The sequence below is a fragment of the Astyanax mexicanus genome, chromosome 19 (assembly GCF_023375975.1).
Source record: "Astyanax mexicanus isolate ESR-SI-001 chromosome 19, AstMex3_surface, whole genome shotgun sequence".
Classification (NCBI taxonomy): Eukaryota; Metazoa; Chordata; class Actinopteri; order Characiformes; family Acestrorhamphidae; genus Astyanax; species Astyanax mexicanus.
This window is the reverse complement of record NC_064426.1, coordinates 4,076,319-4,099,651: the sequence shown is the minus strand read 5'-3', so window position 1 is coordinate 4,099,651 and position 23,333 is coordinate 4,076,319. Positions and strand designations below refer to the sequence as shown.

Below are 23,333 nucleotides of genomic sequence, written 5' to 3'. Positions count from 1 at the left end.
TCAGAAATTAATCAAATAATAAAAGATCAAACATGAAATCTAAAAATTAATAGTTTTTTAGTAATGATAAAAGAAAAATCCAGAAAAGTACGAACATAATATAAATTGCGAGCTTTCTAAGAGGAGAACCCCTCAAGTCATTGTTCTTGTTTAGTGTTTTGATTGACTCGATCGCTGAAAAGAAGAAAGAAAGAAAACTGGAAAATAAGGCATTTAAAAGCTGAAAGAAATGTTATTTATTAAATATTATTATGTAATATGTGTGCTGTTTGGATACTTCGAGAAAACGACACAAAGGGTTAGGTGAAGAGCCGACTTAGTTAATGAATCGGTTCACGAATAGAGCGCAAATTCGATTCAGTGATTCAAATCATTGCTTATAAGCCCATGCTTTGATATGAGGCTCTGAGCTTTGATATGAGGCTCTGATTAACACAGCCATGGGGAAACTCAGAGACGACACAGAGCTCTCCTCAGACACTGGATTATACTTCAGAAAACTGAGAAATAAAGTAGTAAACCACAATGGATTTATCACGGATCCTTATGTGTATATACCCGTATATCCGCTAAGCTGCCACTGTCTCTTGAACAAGGCTTTCAAACTTCTGCTCCAGGGACTCCAGGGATATCATGAATGACCGCAGCTTTGTTATGTTACATGTCTGATTGAGGTCTTCACTGACAAAACAAATTCAAGTTCAAAACAACTCACATTTAATAAGTAAATTAGTTTACTGTTCCTATTGTTGGTAATTTAATATTGCGATGTCAGAACACACCCACACTGAGTGATTCATAACTGGGTGTATAGCATAGAACAGTACAGTAAATAAGAATAGAAGTGATGGGAAATAAGAAAACAAACCCTCCCTGGAAAAATGTAGGCTTGGAAAACTGTGGCGATGTTGGAAAACAGCTACTGGAGTCATTATTATTTATCAAACTTTTTACTTCTTCCCCTTTATATTTTCACACAATTATCTGAATTTTCTACTCCTTACATTTTAATAAAAACAGACTCGTTACTCCTATTTCATTTCAACTCGTTTTCATTCCGGCTTTTTTTTTTATCGTTCAATAAAACCCCTATCCAGATAAATCTCTCCATCCAGATAAGTAGAAAGTCAAAACATACTAAATATACCATTCCGACACCCTATTGGTTTACACTGTGATCCATCACTACTGCACACGCCCACCCCCTTCCACACACACACACACTCCAGCAATAACATAGCTTACGTATGTAGTCTAGTATGAAGGTGATCTGTGCAGAGACTCAAGAGAGCTCCAGACAAACTCCAGTCCAACTTAGCGTCTTTAATATATTTACATTCTTCTGTATGTAAAATACATTCATTTACAATCAGCATATATGCAGCTGAAACACTAGCCTAGTGCAAAATCCCAAATTATATAATCAATATTAACATTTTAATATACTGGAACATTATAGTCATTATGACTTTTAGAAAAATGTATTTTGAGGAGGGGTCTGTGTAGTGCACTATAGGACTCTGTGGGCGTGGCCTAAGCTTTTGTTCTTAATGGCTTTATTTTTTTTTATTTTTCCCCTTACATTACTTTTACTTTTATATTTTAACACTGTTAAAGCCCAGATAAGTTGATACCGGTTGCCTTAAAAAGGTTAAGTAATGAGGAACTAAAGGGGAAGTTGATTTATTTCTAAGGTAGCCCAGGGGGAATCACTACACACTGATGGTGAGTGTTAGTCAGAATCTCTTGGACACACCCAGTATGCAAATAGATTGTGACAGAAGCCAATAGAAAAGAAGCTGTTAATGGCAACAGACTAAACTTATTATAACTTATTATAAGTTGGTTCAACTCAAAGATCTCAGTTTGAATAGTACAGTATATGTGCTCAGAAATGTTCAACGAACTCAAAATAGTTGAGTATTGTTTAGAAAAATCCAGTTTTAGGTAGCATGTTTCTCGTTCAGTGGGAAGTGTGTTATATGATATCAAAAGCTGAAAGTTGCAGATAACAAAAGAAGAGTCAGATCATTCGGGGGACTCTGATCAGCAGGGGTCTTCACGCCGTCTCCTCCGTCTGCCTCTGATGTTCATGCTTTCTTTCTCTTCCTCTCTTCTTTCCTCTGCTTGCGTCAGATCGGGACGGACTGGGACGCTAAAGAGAGGATCTTCCGGAACTTTGGGAATCTGATGGGTCCGATGGACGAGCCGGTCGGGATGCAGAAGTGGGGTAAAGGTCCGAACGTGACGGTGACGGTGGTCTGGATCGACCCCACCAACGTCATCGCCGCCACCTACGACATCCTGATCGACGCCAGCGCCGAGTTTACCCACTACCGCCCCCCGCTGAACCTGCCGCTGCGGCCCGGCACGTGGACGGTCCGGGTGCTGCACCACTGGAGCCCCGTGGCTGAGACGCGCTTCCTCATCACCCCCCTCACCCACCACAAACACCTGCCTATCCGCCAAGGTAATACCTCATACACATACAGTGATTAATACTTAATAATTATGGGATCACTTTACTTAAATGAAGCATTATAGAGCCCTCAAAAACGCTCAACTAACATTCAACTGACATTCAGCTAAATATCTATTAATTAACAGTGTCAACTGATTAAAACATGTAATCTAATTAATCACAAAAAAAACAATATTCTGTGATTAACTGTGATTAATCGCACTTGTTCTTCTTAAAACACAAGTTTTTATAGTGAATATTTAAGCAATAATATACGAGAGGGAGAGCTATAACGTGTAATATTATAGCATGAATCTAAAGTGTATTATTGTGATTATACCAAAGTTCCAATCACATTTCATTACTGTTTATTAAAAAATACAACCTGTTTGGTTATAAACACTCCACCAGTTTAAATAGTTCCATTGCTGCTCTGTTTGTAGCTGTGCTGTTTGGCTTGTAAGCGCTGCATCGTTGCTAGGTTACCTGTAGGTGGTGGAGTAATACATGGAGAGCTTTGGTTATAGTGCATTACCAGCTGATAATGTCACTCATAAAACGCCTCTCAGCCAATCAAATTGCAGGGTCAGAACGTACTGTGGTATAATTAAATATAAATAAAAGAATGAATGTAAGAAATGTAAAATGCATTTATATTCATATTAGTAGTGTCAATTAAAATACTAATATATACTTGTATGTTTAAGGGGAGATAAAGCCAACGTGGGGTAAACGCACCAAAATGGGCACCAATAAACCACTTGAGCACATTATCTCCTCTGATTGGTCAGAGCTATCTGGCATGGGAGCAAGAAAGTAAATATATAGTGAGAATATTCTGTGTTCCAGCTCGTATATATCTGTATCTATAGCAGTGTGAAGCTGCTATAACACAGAACGCTGAAACTTTGCAACATTTTGGAATAAACTATCTATAAAGCTATCGTAAAGCTAAATTTCTAGTAAAAAAAAAAATAAAAAGTAGAATTACACAACCAAGTCTATCCAACTTGATGCAAGTTAAATAAAGCAGTTTTTTAGCTGGAAACGTTTGGGTGAGAGATAATGATCTAGTAAAGGAGTGGAGGTGGAAGGTCACATGATGTAAAACGCTGGTAATCATCATCTTCCTCTGTTCTTTTCACATCCACCTGTCCTCACTGACCGTGCAGAACGCCCGGCTCCGGGTGCCCTGTGTGAGGGCAGCTGATGCCCACACCGCCCTCCAGCTCTGCGTAAAGGCAGTCCATAAACTTTAATTAGCTGCGGGTGCAGAGGCAGGATGAGCAGGAGGACGCGGCGTCTGCCAGCCGCATTAATCATATACACCGCCAGCACAGTGATTCATCCCCAGTTTACCAGCCATGTTCACCCACACTGCACACAGCACCCTGCCATCACAGCTCCACTCACATTACAGCTCCTCAACATCCACATTATTATTATCCTTTTATTTATTTATCCACTCCTTTACTTCTACTAAACGTTACGCTCATCATAGGCCTCACTCACAAAGTATTAACTGCCTTAACTGATAAATAACAGGTACAAATACCATAAAACGGGAAGCAGTCCAAACACATATACAGATGGTCACAGGTGAAATCAATATCCTGGTGACTTGCCCCCTGGAGGTGCCATGTGCAGTGTTAGGTGATAATGTAAATGTGTGATGTGAGAGTGATGTGCATTCTGGGTATTGTAGTGCTAAGTACAGAAGAGACGGGTGCGCATTTGGCATCAGGCGTGACATATAAATGTTAATAAATCATGATGATAAAATGATAAAAATCAGAATTAAAAAAACTGAAATAAAGGTCGTAACAATAAGATGATCAAGGGCAAGGAAGATAATGTGTTGTAAAGCTGGATAAACTGATCAATACTCAGCCATGTGTGTGCGTGTGCTGAAGGTGTATATATACAGATGGTCTCAGGTGAAATCAATATCCTGGTAATCAATAACATGGCAGTGCCATGTGCAGTGCAGGTGATTATGTGGGTGTTTGACCTGAGAATGATGTGCATTCTGGGTATCGTAGTGCTAAGTGCAGGAGAGACATGTGTGCCTTTGGTGTCAGGTGTGACATTAGTAAATAAATCACGATGATAAAATGATAAATATTATATTTTAAAGTGAATTTATAGCAGTTTGAAGCAAATATACAGCTTTGGAAAAAAATTAGAAGAAATTAGTTTCTGAATTATGCTATTTATAGGTATAGGTTTTAGTAAAAAAATGAATTTTGTTGTTTTATTCTATAAACTAAATTCTATAAACTAAATTCCAAATAAAAATACTGTCATTTAGAGCATTTTTTTGCAGAAAATGAGACATGGCTTTTTTTTTAAATCACAGTTTTCATGCATCTTGGCATCATGTTCTCCTCCACCAGTCTTACACACTGCTTTTTTTAGATAACATTATGCCACTCTCAGTTTGGTTTGATGGTTAAGATCATTTACCTTTCTTTTGATTATATTTCAGAGGTTTTCAATTTGGTAAAATCAAAGAAACTCATAATTTTTTTTATTTTTTATCTAATTAATGGATTTATCTGGTTAAATGAATAGCAGTGGCAGTTTATAACAGCGTGAGTTTACTCCTGCGTGAGTGTGCTCCAGTTGGAGGTTATCTCTAATTGACTGCAGTGTTGCAGTGCAGATGATAATTGCAGGTTTATTCAGAAGTGCGCTGATTGCAGTGTAAATGTATTCGGCTGTAAGGTGACCTGGGTGTTGTGTACTCCTCACACACGAGCCTATATTTAGCTGATGGAGCAGAACCAGCACAAAGCCCCGCGCAAAGCCTCCGAGAGCCAGAGCGAGGGTGACCTCCCAGCACCACTTTCCACAAGCCAGGTATCAGCGGCAACCAGAGAGACGGGAAACCAACGAACCAACCAATCAGATCTGAGTGTTTATCGTTACATCTGAGGAACAAATGATCACACCTTTCACAGCAGCGTCATCGTTTTTAAACTGATCTCCTGAGACTAAATCACAAATAACCACAGCCCATATCAAAACCCTGAATCCCAGGGTTCTGAATACAATATCAAAAACCATGCTAAGTGCTGTGTTGATCTGATCAGAGCGAAGAACAAAAGGAAAAATATAAAGCACAGAAAGGGAGAGATGTTACAGTTCAGAAATAATTCATCTTTTTAGTGGAGCACTTGTACTTTTACTAAAGTCTGGGTTTCTAGTTGTGTGTAACAGATTGATGCACAATTCCCTTAAACTTTTTACCTCAGAATTAAGAACAATGTTTTTAAAAAAGCCTTTTTTTTTGCCTTTTTTAGCCTTTCGTTCTTTATTTTCCTAAAGTGAACATTGTGTTTAGACTCAAATGCTTTTTCTACTTCCTTAAAGAGTCAAAACTGTGATGTAACAGTTTTGGGGGGTTGAAATTAGCCTGGTTTGCGCCTCTTTTTGCAGCTTTTCTTTCTCTACAACAGTCTGTATTTTATGGATCTATAGCACACTAGTCAATTGTGTATTGCACAGCTGGATTTAGGGAGTGTTGGTGTGTCTTTGGTATCGTGAGGGTGCAAAAAAACACTTTGTGCAGCTCAGAACGTGCAAAAGACATGAACTAGTTCTCTTAATTAATCATGGGTGTGTGTTTTTTTTTTTGGGGGGGGGGGGCGTAACATGAAATAAACCAATCAGTGTGCTCCAGTTGCTATTCTGTTTAAGAGGCAGGTGAGCTCTGACTTTGGTGCGTTCATATCTTAACAGCGCGGCGCTTTTGTGCGTCTCAGCAGAGACAGATGAGAAGATACACCAGCAGCTCATTTTTTATTAAGGGAACAGCAGTGATATTATATTCTTTATTCTGTTTATTGAACGAATATACGAAGATACGAATATACATTAGGACTAAATAAGAGAGAGAGAGAGAGAGAGAGAGAGAGAGAGAGAGAAAGGAGCAGGATCAACAATCCAGGACATATTTAAAACAAGTCACTTTAATTATAACTAGCTGGAATTTGGAAGCTCTAAATCATCTAGATGTTTTAAAAAGGGTCCTCATGCTTTATGATAATTTGCTATAGATCCTTTTATTGTATGGTTCTTTTTTCTTTCCAGTTTCATGAAGTCCAGTGCATCTTTTACCCAGTGTGTGTGGAAAGAAACATATTTTTTTCCAGTGTTTAATATGAAGATTTTTTATATCTGTTTGTTTTAATTTCACAGAGGACGCCTTGAAGATGCACAACGGTCCGGCTAAGAACAGCTACATGGAGCAGAGCTTCCACGGGCTCAACCCCATCCTGAACATCCCGGTGCACCTGGGCGAGGTGGAGGCGGCCGAGCACAACGCCGGGCTGACCGGCGCCAAGCTGGAGCGCTGGGTGGACGGGCTGGTGGGGGACGTGTGGTCGGCGGTGGACGTGTGCTCCACGGCCCCCAGTGGCTGCCCCGTCATGCAGACGTGCCGGGAGACGTCCTGGAGCTCCCTCAGCCCGGACCCTAAATCTCAGCTGGGCTCGCCCAGAGCCAACGGCAGGATCAGGTAGCAGCAGCCGCCGCGGCTCCCGCTGAGACCTGCCACACCTGATTGTGCTGTTAGTTCATCTTACTGTTCTTATTTATTTTATTTCTCTGTGGTTTTATACCGTCACTCATACCAATCTGAGTGTGATCGCCCTCCTCGGCTCTCGGACACGGCGCCATCCGCCCAGCGGGGGCGCGAGAGCTCGCGCGCCGAGAACTTTACGCCGGGATTCTCGCTGCGGGCGCTGTACCTGTAGTGCTGTGAGTGCTGTCCAGCTTTTCTCCTCTTATTTATTTTAGGTTTGAAAACTGAAATAACTGTGACTGAACCTTAAACGGACGAGAACGAGATGCCTTCGCTGCTGGACGCTCGAAATCAAAAATCAGAAATCATATTTAAAAAAAAAAGGTCTTTGAAAAGCACAGAACGGACCTAAACGTTGGTGGTGTGACCAAAAGGCGGAGCTTCTGCAGCAAGCTTTTTGTGTCTTTTACGATGCAAAATAATAACAAAAACACACTAAAATAACAGAGGGAGGGGAAATTCCACTCAAATATCTGAGATATCTGCGTATAATTAGCTGAATAAGTAGCTGAGATAAAAAAAGGTAATTCAGAGAGGGATTGGTGTGAAATGATGAATGATCACAGTGAGAATTGATCACACTGGTGGTGAATGGATCAAAACCTCAAAAAAGTGTCAATTCCGTTAAGTCTAATTTATTTTGGCCACAACTGATCAAAGTACATTTTTAAGTTGAACCTTTGAAGCTTAGATTAATGATAATTGTCTCTAATATAATAACTAATAATTACACATTAACAATCCATGTAATAACAGTGTAATTACTAGTGAACTACTAGTTAAGTACACCTTATTACAGATTAATTACAGTTGTACAGGTTATATAATTACTCATGGGAAAAGTAAGATAAATGATGCTAGACAGATATAATCTCTAGTCTCTAGTAGATATATAATGCATTTTACTTTTGCATTTTACTAAAAACAGCTAAAAAAAAAAGTAGTACCCAGATGTGATAATTAGGGTATTTCAGGGTGTAATATCATAATCACAATATTCAAAAATATTTGGTCATATTATTGCGTATGATACAACATGGCACACCCCTGTGTGATTGGCCAGTATTTAAGCTTAGAGTTTCCCTGAGAAAAATATGTATATCCCAATAGGTGTACACACATGCAGGGCATTTTTTAAATACAGAGAGTCCCTAACAAAAAGCATAATTGTTTATATTTACGTTAATTTTACCTTTATTGACATTACATACTGTATAAAACACATGGTGGTGGTAGGATCACTGGATCACATACACCACATATATCACTGAATGTCCTGAAGCCTTGTTCCATTCACAACCAGTATAATAAACAAATCTGTTTTTTTTATATATTTCTTCAAAATGAACCACAATTTCACACCTAACCCACTCTGAATTGAACTAAATCAATTACGCAGGATCTTTTTTGGAAGATTGGGATTTTTTGGGGGGATATTTGGTGGAATTTCTCTTCTGACTCTACTGATTAGCCCATGAGTTACTGCTCGGTAATACACTGAAGCAGTGCTTCATGGGCTCGCCTACATATATATATATATGTGAATGTTGGATGTATTGCCAAGTAGAGTTGAACAAGGCCACACTCCCACATTTCCACCAGTGCAAGACAGAGCGAGAGACGCTTCTTTGACCTGCCGGGCTGCCTCTCTCTCTCTTTCTCTCTCTCTTTTTTTTCTCTCTTTCACTCTCTCTCTCTCTCTCTTTTCTCTCTCTTTCTCTCTATCAGCTTTCTGAACTCTGCCTGCCTGTACGACATGCTGTCGCCTGCAGGCTGCCTGACTTGAAACGGAAGGTGTCAGCTGTGCTGGCACACAGAGGGGGGGATTAAAAAAAATAATGATCAAAAAAATATCAATAAATTTAAAAAATATATATATTATTCTGTTATTTTATTTTTTTCCCCCTGAAGTGGAAGATTTACTGTGTTAGGGTGAGGGGGACTGAGCTGGCTATTTATTCATGTGTTTATATAAATGAAATGGGTATTTTTTTAGTCAATGACTAATGTCTATATGCTGTTTTTGCAGCTCGATCAATACCTTTTTTTGTAAGCAAGCTGCCTTTATTTACAAAGGCCAAATCACCCCGAACGTAGAACTCTATAAAACTTTACAAAAATGAGAAATAAAGAGAAATAAAGACAAACACGCTCGATTCTTATATTACATTCCTTCACCTTCACCTTCCCTGAGGTTCATCTTGATGTACTTGATGCTTGGAAGACTCTGAAAGTATTGTATTGTGTTGTTCTTCTGCTGATCTGAGGATCGCTGATCCTCATTATTTTGCTTTTTTTTTTTTTTTTCTGGCGCCAGATCATTAGGTTCAGTAGTGTGGAGGTCAGTACTGGTTGTGTATCTGAGCTGGAGGCCATTGGAAAAAAAAAAAAAAACTTCTGGACATCATCTCTAAAGCTTTAATGCAGACCTAGAAGAAAAAGCCCTGAAAAAAACGTTGATGTTGATTTCCTTTTTTTTATTTTATTTTATTTTAAAACACTACGTTTTAGCAGCTTCTTAGTTTGTATTTTCACTCATCTTCACAGAAGTGGTTGAACCCAGAATGAAGTGTCAGATTTACCCCTTAGCCCCTACCCTTGTTTTCGAGTGTAAGGGGTGAAATCCTCCCACTAAGACATTGTGCTTCTGCTGCTTATAATTTTTTAGTGTTTTCGGCACCAGAACTCCCATACAGTACTTTGGAGATCAGTGCTACAGTCCACAGAAACTAATGGAGGACATTTTCATACAAAAGCTCTGGTAGCAGACCTGAAAAAGTCCCTGGAGAACATTTTTTTAAACGACTATACTTATTTTAAACAGCAGTGTAATAATTCAGCTGTATGGAGGTCAGTGTGGAGGTTGTAAACCTGAGCTGTAGGCCATTTATTGGAACTTCTGGAGAACTAGATGATCTCCGAACCAAAGCTCCTATAAGAAGCCTGGAAGACCTTATTGGAGAACTTACTGTGCTCAGCCGTTTAGTAGTATAGAGGTCAGTGTTGCATAAGTTGAACCTAGACCATTTTTGCAGCATTATTTTATGTTTTTAGCACCAGAACATCTGTATAGCATTTTGGAGGTCAGTGTTAACTTGGGTAAAAAAAAAAAAAACTGAGCTGTTGGCTATTAAGAGATACTCATCTTAACCCTTTCAGACCCTGCATCCATTGCAATGGACATTAGAATAGACCATAAACCAGCCAATGAACAATGAAGTTGTATTGTAAACCAATAGAACCAATAGAAACCGTAGCTTGGCCCTATCCACTGCACTGTAGTACTAAGTAGTACTAGAACAATTGGGTTGGAGGTAACAGCTAATTTGACTTATTTTTAATGTGATTAAGAACACTTTTTAAGTTATGGGATGGGTCAATATGCAATATAAAATATTACACACAGGCTTCAAATGCAATGGACATCCAAAAACTATTAAATATTTTAGTTAATTTGGATTTGTTTGCTATATAAATTTTATAGAAAGCTATGAAGCTCTGATACCAAGTCCTAGAAGATCTGCAGAACTTTTAGGCTGGTTGTGGAACTCCTGTAGAGCGTCCTCTTGATTAAGAACACTTTTAAGTCATGATTTTACTGTCTATGGATGTTTTTTAAAATATAAAAGAGCCAATATGCAGTATTTGCTATATAGATTTTATAGCAGACTTTTACTTTTTTTACTTTACAGGTGATTCAATTCAGGTCTGAAAGGGTTAAGAGGAAATATATCTCCAATATAAAAAAGGTCTGAAGCTCTGATACCAAGTCCTAGAAGATCTGCAGAACTTAGAAGGCCTCTTAAGCTGGTTGTGGAACTCCTGTAGAGCGTCCTCCAGCTGAAATCCTGCTATGTGGCACTCTCTCTCTCTCTCTCTCTCTCTCTCTCTCTCTCTCTGCGCCCAGTCATCAGTTTTTCCTGACCGAGCGAGCGAGCGAACGGCGGGCGGCGTGGGGTGCGCCCTTACTATGAAAGGACGTCCATAATAATGATAGGGTAGCCCCTCTTTTCTGAGCGGGTGGGACGTATTTATAGTAGAGAAGATTGCACACTTGCCCCGAAAGTCTGAAGGTTTGCCTTGGACCAAGGTTTCCCTCCTCTTTCACTCTCTCTCTCTCTCTCTCTCTCTCTTTTTTTAAACCGCTTTCATGTGTGTTTTTTTTTTACTTTTTTTAACACTGACAGTATAGAGACTCCACACACATCCCTGTATCTATTTACAGTACAGGCCAAATGTTTGGACACCTTCTCTTTTTCAATGCGTTTTCTTTATTTTTTCATGACTATTTACATTGTAGATTCTCACTGAAGCATCAAAACTATGAATGAACACATGTGGAGTTTTATACTGAACAAAAAAAGGTGAAATAACCAAAAGAACATGTTTTATATTCTAGTTTCTTTAAAATATCCACCCTTTGCTCTGATTACTGCTTTACACACTCTTGGCATCATTATCTCAATGAGCTTCAAGAGGTGGCCACCTGAAATGAAATGTTTTCCAAAAGTCTTGAAGGAAGGAAGGAGTTCCCAGAGGTGTTTATTAGCACTTGTTGCTCCTTTGCCTTCTTCACTCTGTGCTCCAGCTCGTCCCAAACCTTAAATCTGGATTGGGTTCAGGTCCGGTGACTGTGGAGGTTCAGCTCATTTTTTTGTTAAGTATATAAAACTCCACATGTGTTCATTCATAGTTTTGATGCTTCAGTGAGAATCTACAATGTAAATAGTCATGAAAATAAAGAAAACGCACTGAAAAAGAGAAGGTGTGTCCAAACTTTTGGCCTGTACTGTATATATATTTATATATATATATATAATCTGAGGCCTACGTGAGGGCGTCGCCCTCTATCTGGGAGCCGTAACCCCGGTCCAGCCTTTACTGTATGCAACCAAGATTGTTCTTTGGTCTCCAATGAGACGCGGCGTTTTCGTTAATAGTGAAAGTGTCGGTTTGGTCCTCTGTGGTGATCTGAACAGTAAATAAGTGTGGAGGGTAAGTGTGAGTAGTGTGAGTTCTCAGTGAATTGGACAAACAGCAGAACAGTGGAACACCATGGAGTGTCCACTTCTCTTCTAATGCTCGTTACATAAGTGGTGTTACATCAGTATCAATTGTGTAATTGTGAAGGTACTAAAACAACAACAAAACAGTAACAATACAACAAAAACATCTGCAGCAAATCTTTCTTTTTTATTTATTTTCTGTTTTATACTTTATACAATCCAGTCATTTCTAAATTAATTTAAGTTTTTATTTAATTTCTAAGAGTCTAAAATTTGACGATATTTGAAGAAACTTGAACGAGACACAATATACAGCTCTGGAAAAAAAAATATGAGATCACCTAAAAATGATGGGTTTCCTTGATTTTACCAAATTGAAATCCTCTGGAATATAATCAAGAGGAAGCTGGATGATCACAAGCCATCAAACCACCAAACTGAACTGCTTGAATTTTTGCACCAGGAGTAAAGCAGCATAAAGTTATCCAAAAGCAGTGTGTAAGACTGGTGGAGAAGAACATGATGCCAAGATGCATAAAAGAAAACTGTGATTAAAAACCACCAGGGTTATTACACCAAATATTGATTTCTGATCTCTTTGCATTATTATTATTTGAGGACTGAAAGCTCTGAATATTTTTTGTTATTTCAGCCATTTCTCATTTTCTGTAAATAAATGCTCTAAATGACAATATTTTTATTTGGAATTTGGGAGAAATGTTGTCTGTAGTTTATAGAATAAAACAACAATGTTATTTTTAATCGAACATAAACCTTTAAATAGCAAAATCAGAGAGAAACTGATTCAGAAACTAAAGTGATCTCTTAATTTTTTCCAGAGCTGTATTTTTATTTTTCGTTATTTCTAAGACAAAGCATTCGAAATGCATTCGGTTGTATAGCCCTTGGGTGGCGCAACTGTCTAACTGCATTAGATTCTAAGTATAAATATAAATTTGACCTAACTGAATTTCTTTTTTCACTATATTTGTATGTGTGTGTGTGTGTGTGTGTATAAGGGGAAGGGGGAGGAGTTACACTACAGTAGTATTTCTTTCTGGTCTGTATGTCTGTCTGTGTTGGGCTGGAAGTATGCTGAACTGTAAACACTGCACAATTACTTTACTTTAGGAACTTTAAATGGGGGGGGGTTGGGGTTGGGTTATCTTTAAGGTGGGTGGATGATGGCCACGCCCCTCGTCGACGACGTTTTCAGCGATCGCTCTGATGAGCATCACACGGAAGCGTATTATTTAATAGTGTTTCTCGATTTCCGACACGTCTTCTGTACTACAGCTATTTTGGTAGGGAGGAGGATGATGTAAAGTATTTTGTAACGGACAGATGTTTTTAAAGTACTGTAAATATAAATAAGGTTAAATTAATTAAAGGAAGTGTTCGGGAGGTCGGCGCGAGAGGTCAGTGTGCTGAAACTGTGCTGTCTGACTGTGTGATGATTTGTTTTATTTTATTGTTTTTTATTTTATTTTATTGCTTTATTTTGAGCTGAAACATGATCATTTTGCCTTTCTGAGAATCTTCTGGATCTCCTGTTATCCTGGATCTCCTGGATCTCGCGGCAGATTGCTCTGTTCTGTACTGAAATCTCACGTTTCTTGCTGTTGGGCCGACGTGTTGCACAATTTGCTCCGGACTCTCCGGCTCTCTCTCCGGCAGGAGGAGACCAGCGTGCCTTAGCTTTTTCCTTCATCAAGACATCATCAGACTTCAAACATCAACTCTTATCTTTATTTCTCTACATAAGAGAATAAAAAGAAAACTGAAACGATAACGAAAGTCATCTCTCTGCTGGTGTAAATGCCTTCTGTATTACTGCTCTGTGTCGCTCTCTCTTTTTTCAAACTGAATTTTTTGGAATTAAACGAAGAAAAAACCTCCTGTTGTCCTCGTTTCTCTTTTTTGGGGTGGAACATCTGAAAAGAAAACTTGAGTTCAGTCTGTTGGATGTAAAACTGGATACACTTTAAACCCATAGGTTGTTTTAAGCCAAAAGATTGGATTCAGTTTCTGAATCAGTTTCTCTTATTTTGTTTATTATTTATAGGTTTATGTTTGAGTAAAATGAACATTGTTGTTTGATTCTATAAACTAGAAACAACATTTCTTCCAAATTCCAAATAAAAATTTTGTCATTTAGAGCATTTATTTACAGAAAATGAGAAAAAGATGCAGAGCTTTCAGACCTCAAATAATGCAAAGAGATCAGAAATCAATATTTGGTGGAATAACCCTGGTGGTTTTTAATCACAGTTTTCATGCATCTTGGCATCATGTTCTCCTCCTCCACCAGTCTTACACACTGATTTTGGATAACTTTATGCTGCTTTACTCCTGGTGTAAACATTCAAGCAGTTCAGTTTGGTGGTTTGATGGGTTGTGATCATCCATCTTCCTCTTGATTACATTCCAGAGGTTTTCAATTTGGTAAAATCAAAGAAACTCATCATTTTTAGGTGGTTTCTTATTTTTTTCCAGAGCTGTACCTTCAACCAACTTATAATAACTAAGTTATAGTTATTAGTTATAAAGAGGTGCTGACTCTTTTTTTAGTATTTCTTTAAAGCATTAAACAAGATTGAACCTTTTGTATATTATTTTAAAAGATAACCTTCTAATGAAAAAGGCTTTCAATATCATTATGAGTAAAAGCTCTTTCTCGGTGTTGTACTTTATTAAAATGAATGAGGTTATAAAAGATTCTTTCAGTAATCTGTTAAAGAACCACCTTTATATGAAGCTTTATATTTTTAACCTTTACATTATATTATATTATATACAGGCGTTGGAAAATGAAATTAAAACACCTGGTTTTAGAGCACAATAATTTTTTGTGGTGACGGACAGTTCTGGTGGAAACAGGAGAGTTGAGATGCACATTGAATTCTGCCGTGATTTGATCAGCCGTGGTTTTATGTTTTTTGGATACAATCCGGTTTAGCACCCGAACATCCCTTTCAGATAGCTTCCTCTTACAGCGTCCACAGTTAATCCTGTTGGATGTGGTTGATTCTTCTTGGTGGTATGCTGACATTACCCTGGATACCGTGGCTCTTGATACATCACAAAGACTTGCTGTCTTGGTCACGGATGCTCCAGCAAGACGCGCACCAACAATGTGTCCTCTTTTGAACTCTGGTATGTCTGTTACCCATAATGTTGTGTGCATTGCAATATTTAGAGCAGAACTGTGCTCTTACCCTGCTAATTGAACCTTCACACTCTTACTGCTCTTACTGGTGCAATAATGTGCAATTAATGAAGATTGGCCACCAGGCTGCTCCAATTTAGCTATGAAACCTCCCACACTAAAATGACAGGTGTTTCAGTTTCATTGTCCAACCCCTGTAAATATATATTTTTTCCAAAAGTCGTTCCTCTGTGGCTTCGCTCAAAGTCCAATTGTAGCACCTTTATTTTTACATGTATATTTTTGCTTTGTGGTTTAAGTGAACACACACACACACATACACATAAAGAGTAGTGAAGAGTGGTGAATAGGGAGGGGCTGTTAGCACACACCCACCCACAGAGGAAATTCGGTTCAAGGATTCAAGGACACCTCATCTGAGAAACCTGATGAAAAAGTGCTGTTCTTTTCTTCTCGTTCTTCTCTGTTCTCTTTATCTCTCTTTTACGCTCATTTCTTCTCCTCTATGTCTCTCAGCGTCTCTCTGTTGGACGAGCCTCACTGAGCTGATGTTCTCCACAGTTCCCTCTCTGAGAGACGGACTGGTGGAGCAGGGTCTAATTAGACACTGAGCGGTGCACACACACACACACACACACACACACACCTGCATCACCTGCAGCGAGGAAACACAGCTGTCTCTCTGCAGCCGAGGCTGTGTCTGCTCACCCGGCGTGCAGTATTGACATCATTCTGCAGGACAAACAGACACTGATACGATACGGCTGCTTAACTTCACTCACAGCAGCAGCAGAGTACTGATACTCAGTAGAGTACTGATACTCAGCAGAGTACTGATATGATACAGCTGCTTAACTTCACACACAACAGCAGAGTACTGATACTCAGTAGAGTACTGATACTCAGCAGAGTACTGATACGATACGGCTGCTTAACTTCACTCACAGCAGCAGCAGAGTACTGATACTCAGTAGAGTACTGATACTCAGCAGAGTACTGATACGATACGGCTGCTTAACTTCACTCACAGCAGCAGCAGAGTACTGATACTCAGTAGAGTACTGATACTCAGCAGAGTACTGATATGATACAGCTGCTTAACTTCACTCACAGCAGCAGCAGAGTACTGATACTCAGTAGAGTACTGATACTCAGCAGAGTACTGATACGATACGGCTGCTTAACTTCACTCACAGCAGCAGCAGAGTACTGATACTCAGTAGAGTACTGATACTCAGCAGAGTACTGATACTCAGTAGAGTACTGATACTCAGCAGAGTACTGATATGATACGACTGCTTCACTTCACACACAGCAGCAGTAGAGTACTGATACTCAGCAGAGTACTGATACTCAGCAGAGTACTGATATGATACGGCTGCTTCACTTCACACACAGCAGCAGTAGAGTACTGATACTCAGCAGAGTACTGATACGATACGGATGCTTAACTTCACTTTACACACAGCAGCAGTAGAGTACTGATACTCAGCAGAGTACTGATACTCAGTAGAGTACTGATACTCAGCAGAGTACTGATACTCAGCAGAGTACTGATACGATACGGCTGCTTCACTTCACACACAGCAGCAGTAGAGTACTGATACTCAGTAGAGTACTGATACTCAGCAGAGTACTGATACGATACGGATGCTTAACTTCACTTTACACACAGCAGCAGTAGAGTACTGATACTCAGTAGAGTACTGATACTCAGCAGAGTACTGATACTCAGCAGAGTACTGATACGATACGGATGCTTAACTTCACTTTACACACAGCAGCAGTAGAGTACTGATACTCAGCAGAGTACTGATACTCAGTAGAGTACTGATACTCAGCAGAGTACTGATACTCAGCAGAGTACTGATACGATACGGCTGCTTCACTTCACACACAGCAGCAGTAGAGTACTGATACTCAGTAGAGTACTGATACTCAGCAGAGTACTGATACTCAGCAGAGTACTGATATGAAACGGCTGCTTAACTTCACTTGACACAGCAGCAGTAGAGTATTGATACTCAGCAGAGTACTGATACTCAGCAGAGTACTGATACTCAGCAGAGTACTGATCTGATACTACCTCATCCAGAACCCTTACTGTAACATCTTCACTATTATCTTATACAGAATTCCTGATCTGAGAAAAGAGACAAGATACAGTAACATCATTTTTTCCTACATAGTAAATTAATACTGAAGTCATCCAGACTATGAAGAAACTCATAAGGAATCATGTAGTAACTTAAAAGTGTTAAATAAACCAAAAAACTCTGTGAAGAAGTCTGGAAAAGTCTTGCTCTTTCTTTCCTGGGGCGGTCCTGATGAGTGCCAGTTTCATCATTAATAATGTTTTTAAGGTCCTTTTTGCACAACAGCACTTTCAAAGTTATTTAGTTGAGTAGTTGTTGCTTCTCATAATATATATTAGACCATTACTCAAATATTCACTATTCACTGTATACCTGTAACTCTACCTCTTCACTACTTTACTGATGCTCTAAAACACTTTATTAAGAGACAAGAGGAGTTCAGCACAGCTGTTAACTTAAAGCCTGAATTCCTCTACACACACACACACACACACACACACACACACACAGCTATATTTACCCCACGTCTCCGGCTCAGGACATGCTGCCCTTTTAGCACATCTGGAGACGAGCAGCAGGGTGACTCTGAACACACACATGTAAAATGGATGAGTAAATGGGGAACAGTGTTCTGGTTCTGATCTATCTATCTATCTATCTATCTATCTATCTATCTATCTATCTATCTATCTATCTATCTATCTATCTAAAATGTGTCTATTCTACAAGCCAAGCGCTCAACCTCACTCACAAGATAACACCTCACAGCTTATACAGAAGTGTATTACTTCCTGAACAGGATACACAGTTTTGTTTGATTGAAAATGCACTTTTATCCAACTCAAACTGAAAGGGTTAATATAATGATTCAGAACTGTGAGCTCTGTGCCAGGACTTCAGAGTGTATAATCGGTGCACTGTAATGGGAAGTAACAGCATTTTATAGACTGATTTTAACTTATTAGGTCTAAAAGCCATTTGCCATCATTTAGGTTCCTCGGCTCTGCGGATGGATAAAAATGAGGAGGTCGCCTTGACCTCGCTTTATTTATATGTCTGTAAAATGTTTGTGCTTCATTGTATATTCCTTTAATTTGGTGAAATTGTAGTTCAGAATGTGTAGAACATACAGAGGTTTGGACAATAAAACTGAAACACCTGGTTTTAGAGCACAATAATTGATTGTGGTGACGGACAGTTCTGGAGTTGAGGTGCACATTGAATTCTGCCGTGATTTGATCAGCCGTGGTTTGGTTTTTTGGACACAATCCGGGTTAGCACCCGAACTTCTCTTTCAGACAGCTTCCTCTTACAGCGTCCACAGTTAATCCTGTTGGATGTGGTTCGTCCTTCTTGGTGGTATGCTGACATTACCCTGAAGATTGGCCACCAGGCTGCTCCAATTTAGCCATTAAACCTCCCACACTAAAACCTATTCATTTAAATGTTCTTGTGAACATGATACATGAGAAAATATTTATAATTCTAAAGGAGTAACACCCTAATTTTGTTCATTTTTCATCAGTCCATGGCCATTCCCACATGTTTGTTTGGACCGCCAATAATTATTTAGGTGCTTATAATTATATTTATTATCCTTCACTTTTGTCATAATTTGATTATTTTTTTTTATTTGTTTAATTGTTTGCTTTGGCAACAGTTGTTTATTTGCAATTCATGCAAATCAAGCCATTTGAATTTGAATTTTAGAGAGCGAGAGACAGAAAGACAGAGAGAAAGAGTGAGAGAGAGAGAGAGAGAGAGAGAGAGAGTGCCAGGGAGAGAGAGAGACAGGGAGGGGAGGGATGGGGGTTGATCTTACTCCCAGCAGACCTGTGGAACAACACTGTCTTCGTGAGGAATAATATAAATAAGGTTGACCAGTCAGGCGTAAACTCCAGATCCCCCAGCGGGACGGCTGTCAGAGCAGAGCATCCACTCTGCACACAAACAAAAGGCCGGGACAAGGGGGGGCGGAGGCGCGGGACGTCCCGGCTCTTTCAGCAATTTATCAACACTGCAGACGCGGCGTCGCCCAGCAGCATCAATTAGTGTAATATCTGAGCCTGCGCTGACTCCCAGCATATTAAATAAGGTATTATCCCTGGTACCTCGCTCTCACGCTCTACCTCTCTCTCTCTCTCTCTCTCTCTCTCTCTGGCCTGACTGCTAATAGACCAATGAAGTCGAGCGTAATTCTGTAGTCCTCATATAGCTTCCACGTCTAAGCGGAAAAACCACAAACTACAAAACCAATGCTTAATATTCCTACAAGTACAGCCGGCCAACAAATATCACTTATTTCTATGTCTACAAGATGCCAGCTCAGCCAAAACATTAGGTACACTCAAAAACTCACCAGTCAGATGGACTATTATTATAATTATTATTATTATTATTATTATTATTATTATTGTGAATTAGTTTCACATTTAAAAAGGCTTTTTTGCATTTTTATGATATGACACAATATCTGTCCCATTTACAGTCGCAATTCCATTATAGTCAGCTAACTATTGAACTAATCCAAAATTCGAAATAGTTGCTGAGTTGTTGTTAAGTGGTTATTAGGTGGTTGCTATGCTCTTGTTAGATAGTTGCTAAGTGGTTGTTGAAGTTTTTCTAGGTGGTTGCTCAGGTGTTGTTAAGTGGCTTTTAGGCAGCTGTTATGCTGTTGCTAGGTAGTTTCTAAACAGTTGCTGAAGTGTTGTTAAGAGGTTGTTATGTAGTTGCTATGCTCTTGCTAGTTAGTTACTAAGTGGTTATTAATTGACTGCTATTATTTGTAGGTGGTTGCCAAGGGGTTTCTAAGTGGTTAATTGGTAATTGCTATGCTATTGCTAAGTAGTTTATAAGTGGTTGCTGAGGTGTTTTAAAGTGTTTATTAGGTGGTTGCTATGCTATTGCTAAGTGGTTGCTGAGGTGTTGTTATTAAGAGGTTATTAGGTAGTTGCTAAGCTCTTGCTAGATAGTTGCTTAGCGATTGTTAGGTGGCTGTTGAGTTTTTAGGTTGTTATTTGGTAATTGCTATGCTATTGCTAAGTAGTTTATAAGTGGTTATTATGTGGTTGCTACACTGTTGCTAGGTGGCTGATGAGATGTTGTTAATGGGCTTTTGGGTGTTTACTATGCTCTTGCTAGGTATTTTTAAGTGGTTGCTGATGTGTTGCTGATGGATTATTAGGTGGTTGCTAGGTGGACTCTAGCTGAAGTGTTTGCTGAAGTGTTTCTAAGTGGTTACTAGGTAGCTGCTATGCTGTTGCATGGTGGTTGCTAAGGTGTTGTTAAAGTGTTATTATATGGCTGCTATACTGTTGCTCACCAGTTTCTAAGTGGTTACGAGGTGGTTGCTTAGTGGTTTATATGGTATGTCAGGTCAAGGATTTACTTCCTGGCTGCCATGGAATCCCAGGTGTTTGCTAGGGTGTTAGGCTAAGTCAGCACTTGATGAGTGCTACAATGTGGAAAGGTGATTGCTTTTATATCCCAGGTGATTGCCATGATGTTGCTTAGAGGTTGCCATGGTGTTGTTCAGTGGTTGCCAGGCAGTTTCTGGTATGGTATCCCAGGTGGTTGCACAGGTGCTGATGGTTTAGTAAGTGTTTTTGAATCATTGTTACATTTGAAGGGTTCTAAATCTTGTGCACCTTATTCACGTCTATGGTAAAAACATTCGAAAACATGTTTGTACGCATCTGTTTTTATAGTTTTAAATATGTATTTATGACATACCACACAGAGCATTCAAAATATATGTCACAAATATATCACCCCTCCCTGATGTTTAGCAACTGTGCTGGGTGTGTTGTGGGTAGATCTTCCTTTTCCTTTTTCTCTTTTTCTCTCAAAACAGCCTCAATTCTTCATTACATCGATTCTGCAAGATGTTGTAAAGATGTTGTTGTAGAAATTGGGCTCCATGCTGACATGATTTCATCACACGTTTCCTGGTAATGTTTCAGAAGCACCTTCATGCTGCAACTCCTCCATTCTACCTCAGCCCAGTGATGTTCCTAATTGGTTTCAGATCCAGATCTGCTGACTGCAAGGTTCCTGCTCTGACAAACACTGAGCTCATTATCATCTTCATGAAGTCCCTGCTGAAGAATCCAGTCTCCAGCCCAATACCTGCTTTTTCTGGTAGCTGCTTTCAGATGACCTAAGCAAGTTTTTTGATGGTCAAGGTCGTTAAGAAGCTGGTTATTTTAGGTCTAAACATACCAGTTTTTGCCAAGTATAGCATAGCAAAGTTTGTGCCAGACATTAAAGATTCCAATTCCCAGCATGCACTCACAACGGACTTTCTGGACTCTGCTAATCACACTCTCCGAGCTTCTGATTGCACACACCTGGTCTGTTTTATTATACATATAAATACCCCAATGTTTTAGTTGCCTTTCTAGCTCTTCTAAAACATGTTTATTTAGTTTGTTTTTCTTTGTTATCAACCTTTTTTGTGTTTTTTGGCTATTCTCTTGCCTTGCACCCTTTTTAACGTTGGTTTAACATTGCCAACTATTTTTGTGTATTTATTTAGACTACTCTCTTTTTGTCTAGCCTTTTTTACTTTCTGGATTTCCTATGTATGACCATTTTTTTTGCCTTCTTCACTCTGGTATGTTGTTTATCAATGCTGCCTTACTGTTACTGACCCTTCCTACCCCTAACTACCCCCTGTAAGCCTAGTCTGTCCATGGTTTGGCTTACATAACTAAGTAATAAGTAATAAATAATAAGATTAATACTAAAATCATCCGAACTATGCAGAAAAACATATGGAATTATGTAGTAAAAAGTATAAAACAAACCAGAATATGTTTAAGAATAAATTTTGCATTCTTTAAAGTAGATAGAGTTAGTTTTGCACATCTCTGCTGGATTTTCTCAGTCAGTTTTATGAGGTAGAGTCACCTGGAATTCAGGCTTTCAGTTAACAGCTGTGCTGAACTCATCAAGAGTTAATTACTTGAATGTCTTGCCTCTTAATAAACTGTTTGAGAGCATCAGTTGTAAAGTTGTGAAAAGGTAGCTTTGATATAGTACAGAGATTAGCCCTTTTGTAAGGTGATGAAAAACAAGAACTACTTAACTAAGTAAAGAAATGAAAGACTTTAAGAACAATTGAAGGTCAGTCAAACCAAAAAGAAGAAATTTCAAGAGCTTTGAGAGTGTCCTCAAGTGCAGTTACTGCAAAGACCATCAAAGGGTTATGATGATGAAACTGGCACTCATCAGGACCAACACAGGTAAGACAAGAGCAAGAGATTCCTCTGTTGTACTGGACCAGTTCATCAGAGTTACCAGGTTTGTTTAACACCTTAAATCACTATATGATGATTCCTTATATGTTCCTTCATAGACAATGTAGGAAATCAATTTTACACACTTCAGTTTGTTGTTTTGCTTTATTAAAATATTTGAACTGGACCTTTTTTTTTACAGAAAAACAATGCAACACAACACCATACAAGAATAATAAATATATGCAATAAAATATGCAAGAGTAGGAAACGTTTACTTTTATTAATTAAGTTGAATGTTAAATATATATATATATATATATAAAACACTCTGTTTAAATTGATTTATATGTGAAATCTGGGTTGACCTCCCTGTTTGGCATAATAAAATTTTGCATAATTAGTGATTTGTTAGTTTTATAATGGTATATTGTCTTGTTTTAAAGAGCTACTGATCATTTTAAAATTTTAATACAAGCAACAAAATATGTTGTGTGTTTCACAGAGATTTGAACATGCATTAATTTATATATGCAGTATTTTCCTCCTGTATGTTGCGCAGACTCATCCAGAAGGTTGTTTTTTTTATTTCATTGTTTTAAACAGAGTATTCTTGACAGCCCACGCATAGCATTACAGCAGGGCTCTCCAACTTTTCCGTGCACTTACGGCTTCGCGACCATAACCCTATCCCATAATGCCCCGTGAACCGCAACAAATCAAAAAGCTGGGTATCTGCAGGTTACATAACGCTAGATCAAGAGTGTACTCAG

The 23,333-nt window shown here is 38.8% G+C and overlaps 1 protein-coding gene across 1 annotated transcript in view; it reads left to right on the top strand.

The window, feature by feature from the left end:
* Window positions 1-9,318, top strand: part of xylt1 (xylosyltransferase I) — a 118,051-nt gene extending 108,733 nt beyond the window's left edge. The window contains exons 10-11 of the mRNA XM_022676094.2: window positions 2,137-2,470; window positions 6,665-9,318. Of these exons, the coding sequence (XP_022531815.2) occupies window positions 2,137-2,470; window positions 6,665-6,987 (657 nt within the window). The 3' untranslated portion in view covers window positions 6,988-9,318. The remainder of the gene's footprint in view (window positions 1-2,136; window positions 2,471-6,664) is intronic.
* The last annotated feature ends 14,015 nt before the right edge of the window (window positions 9,319-23,333 follow it).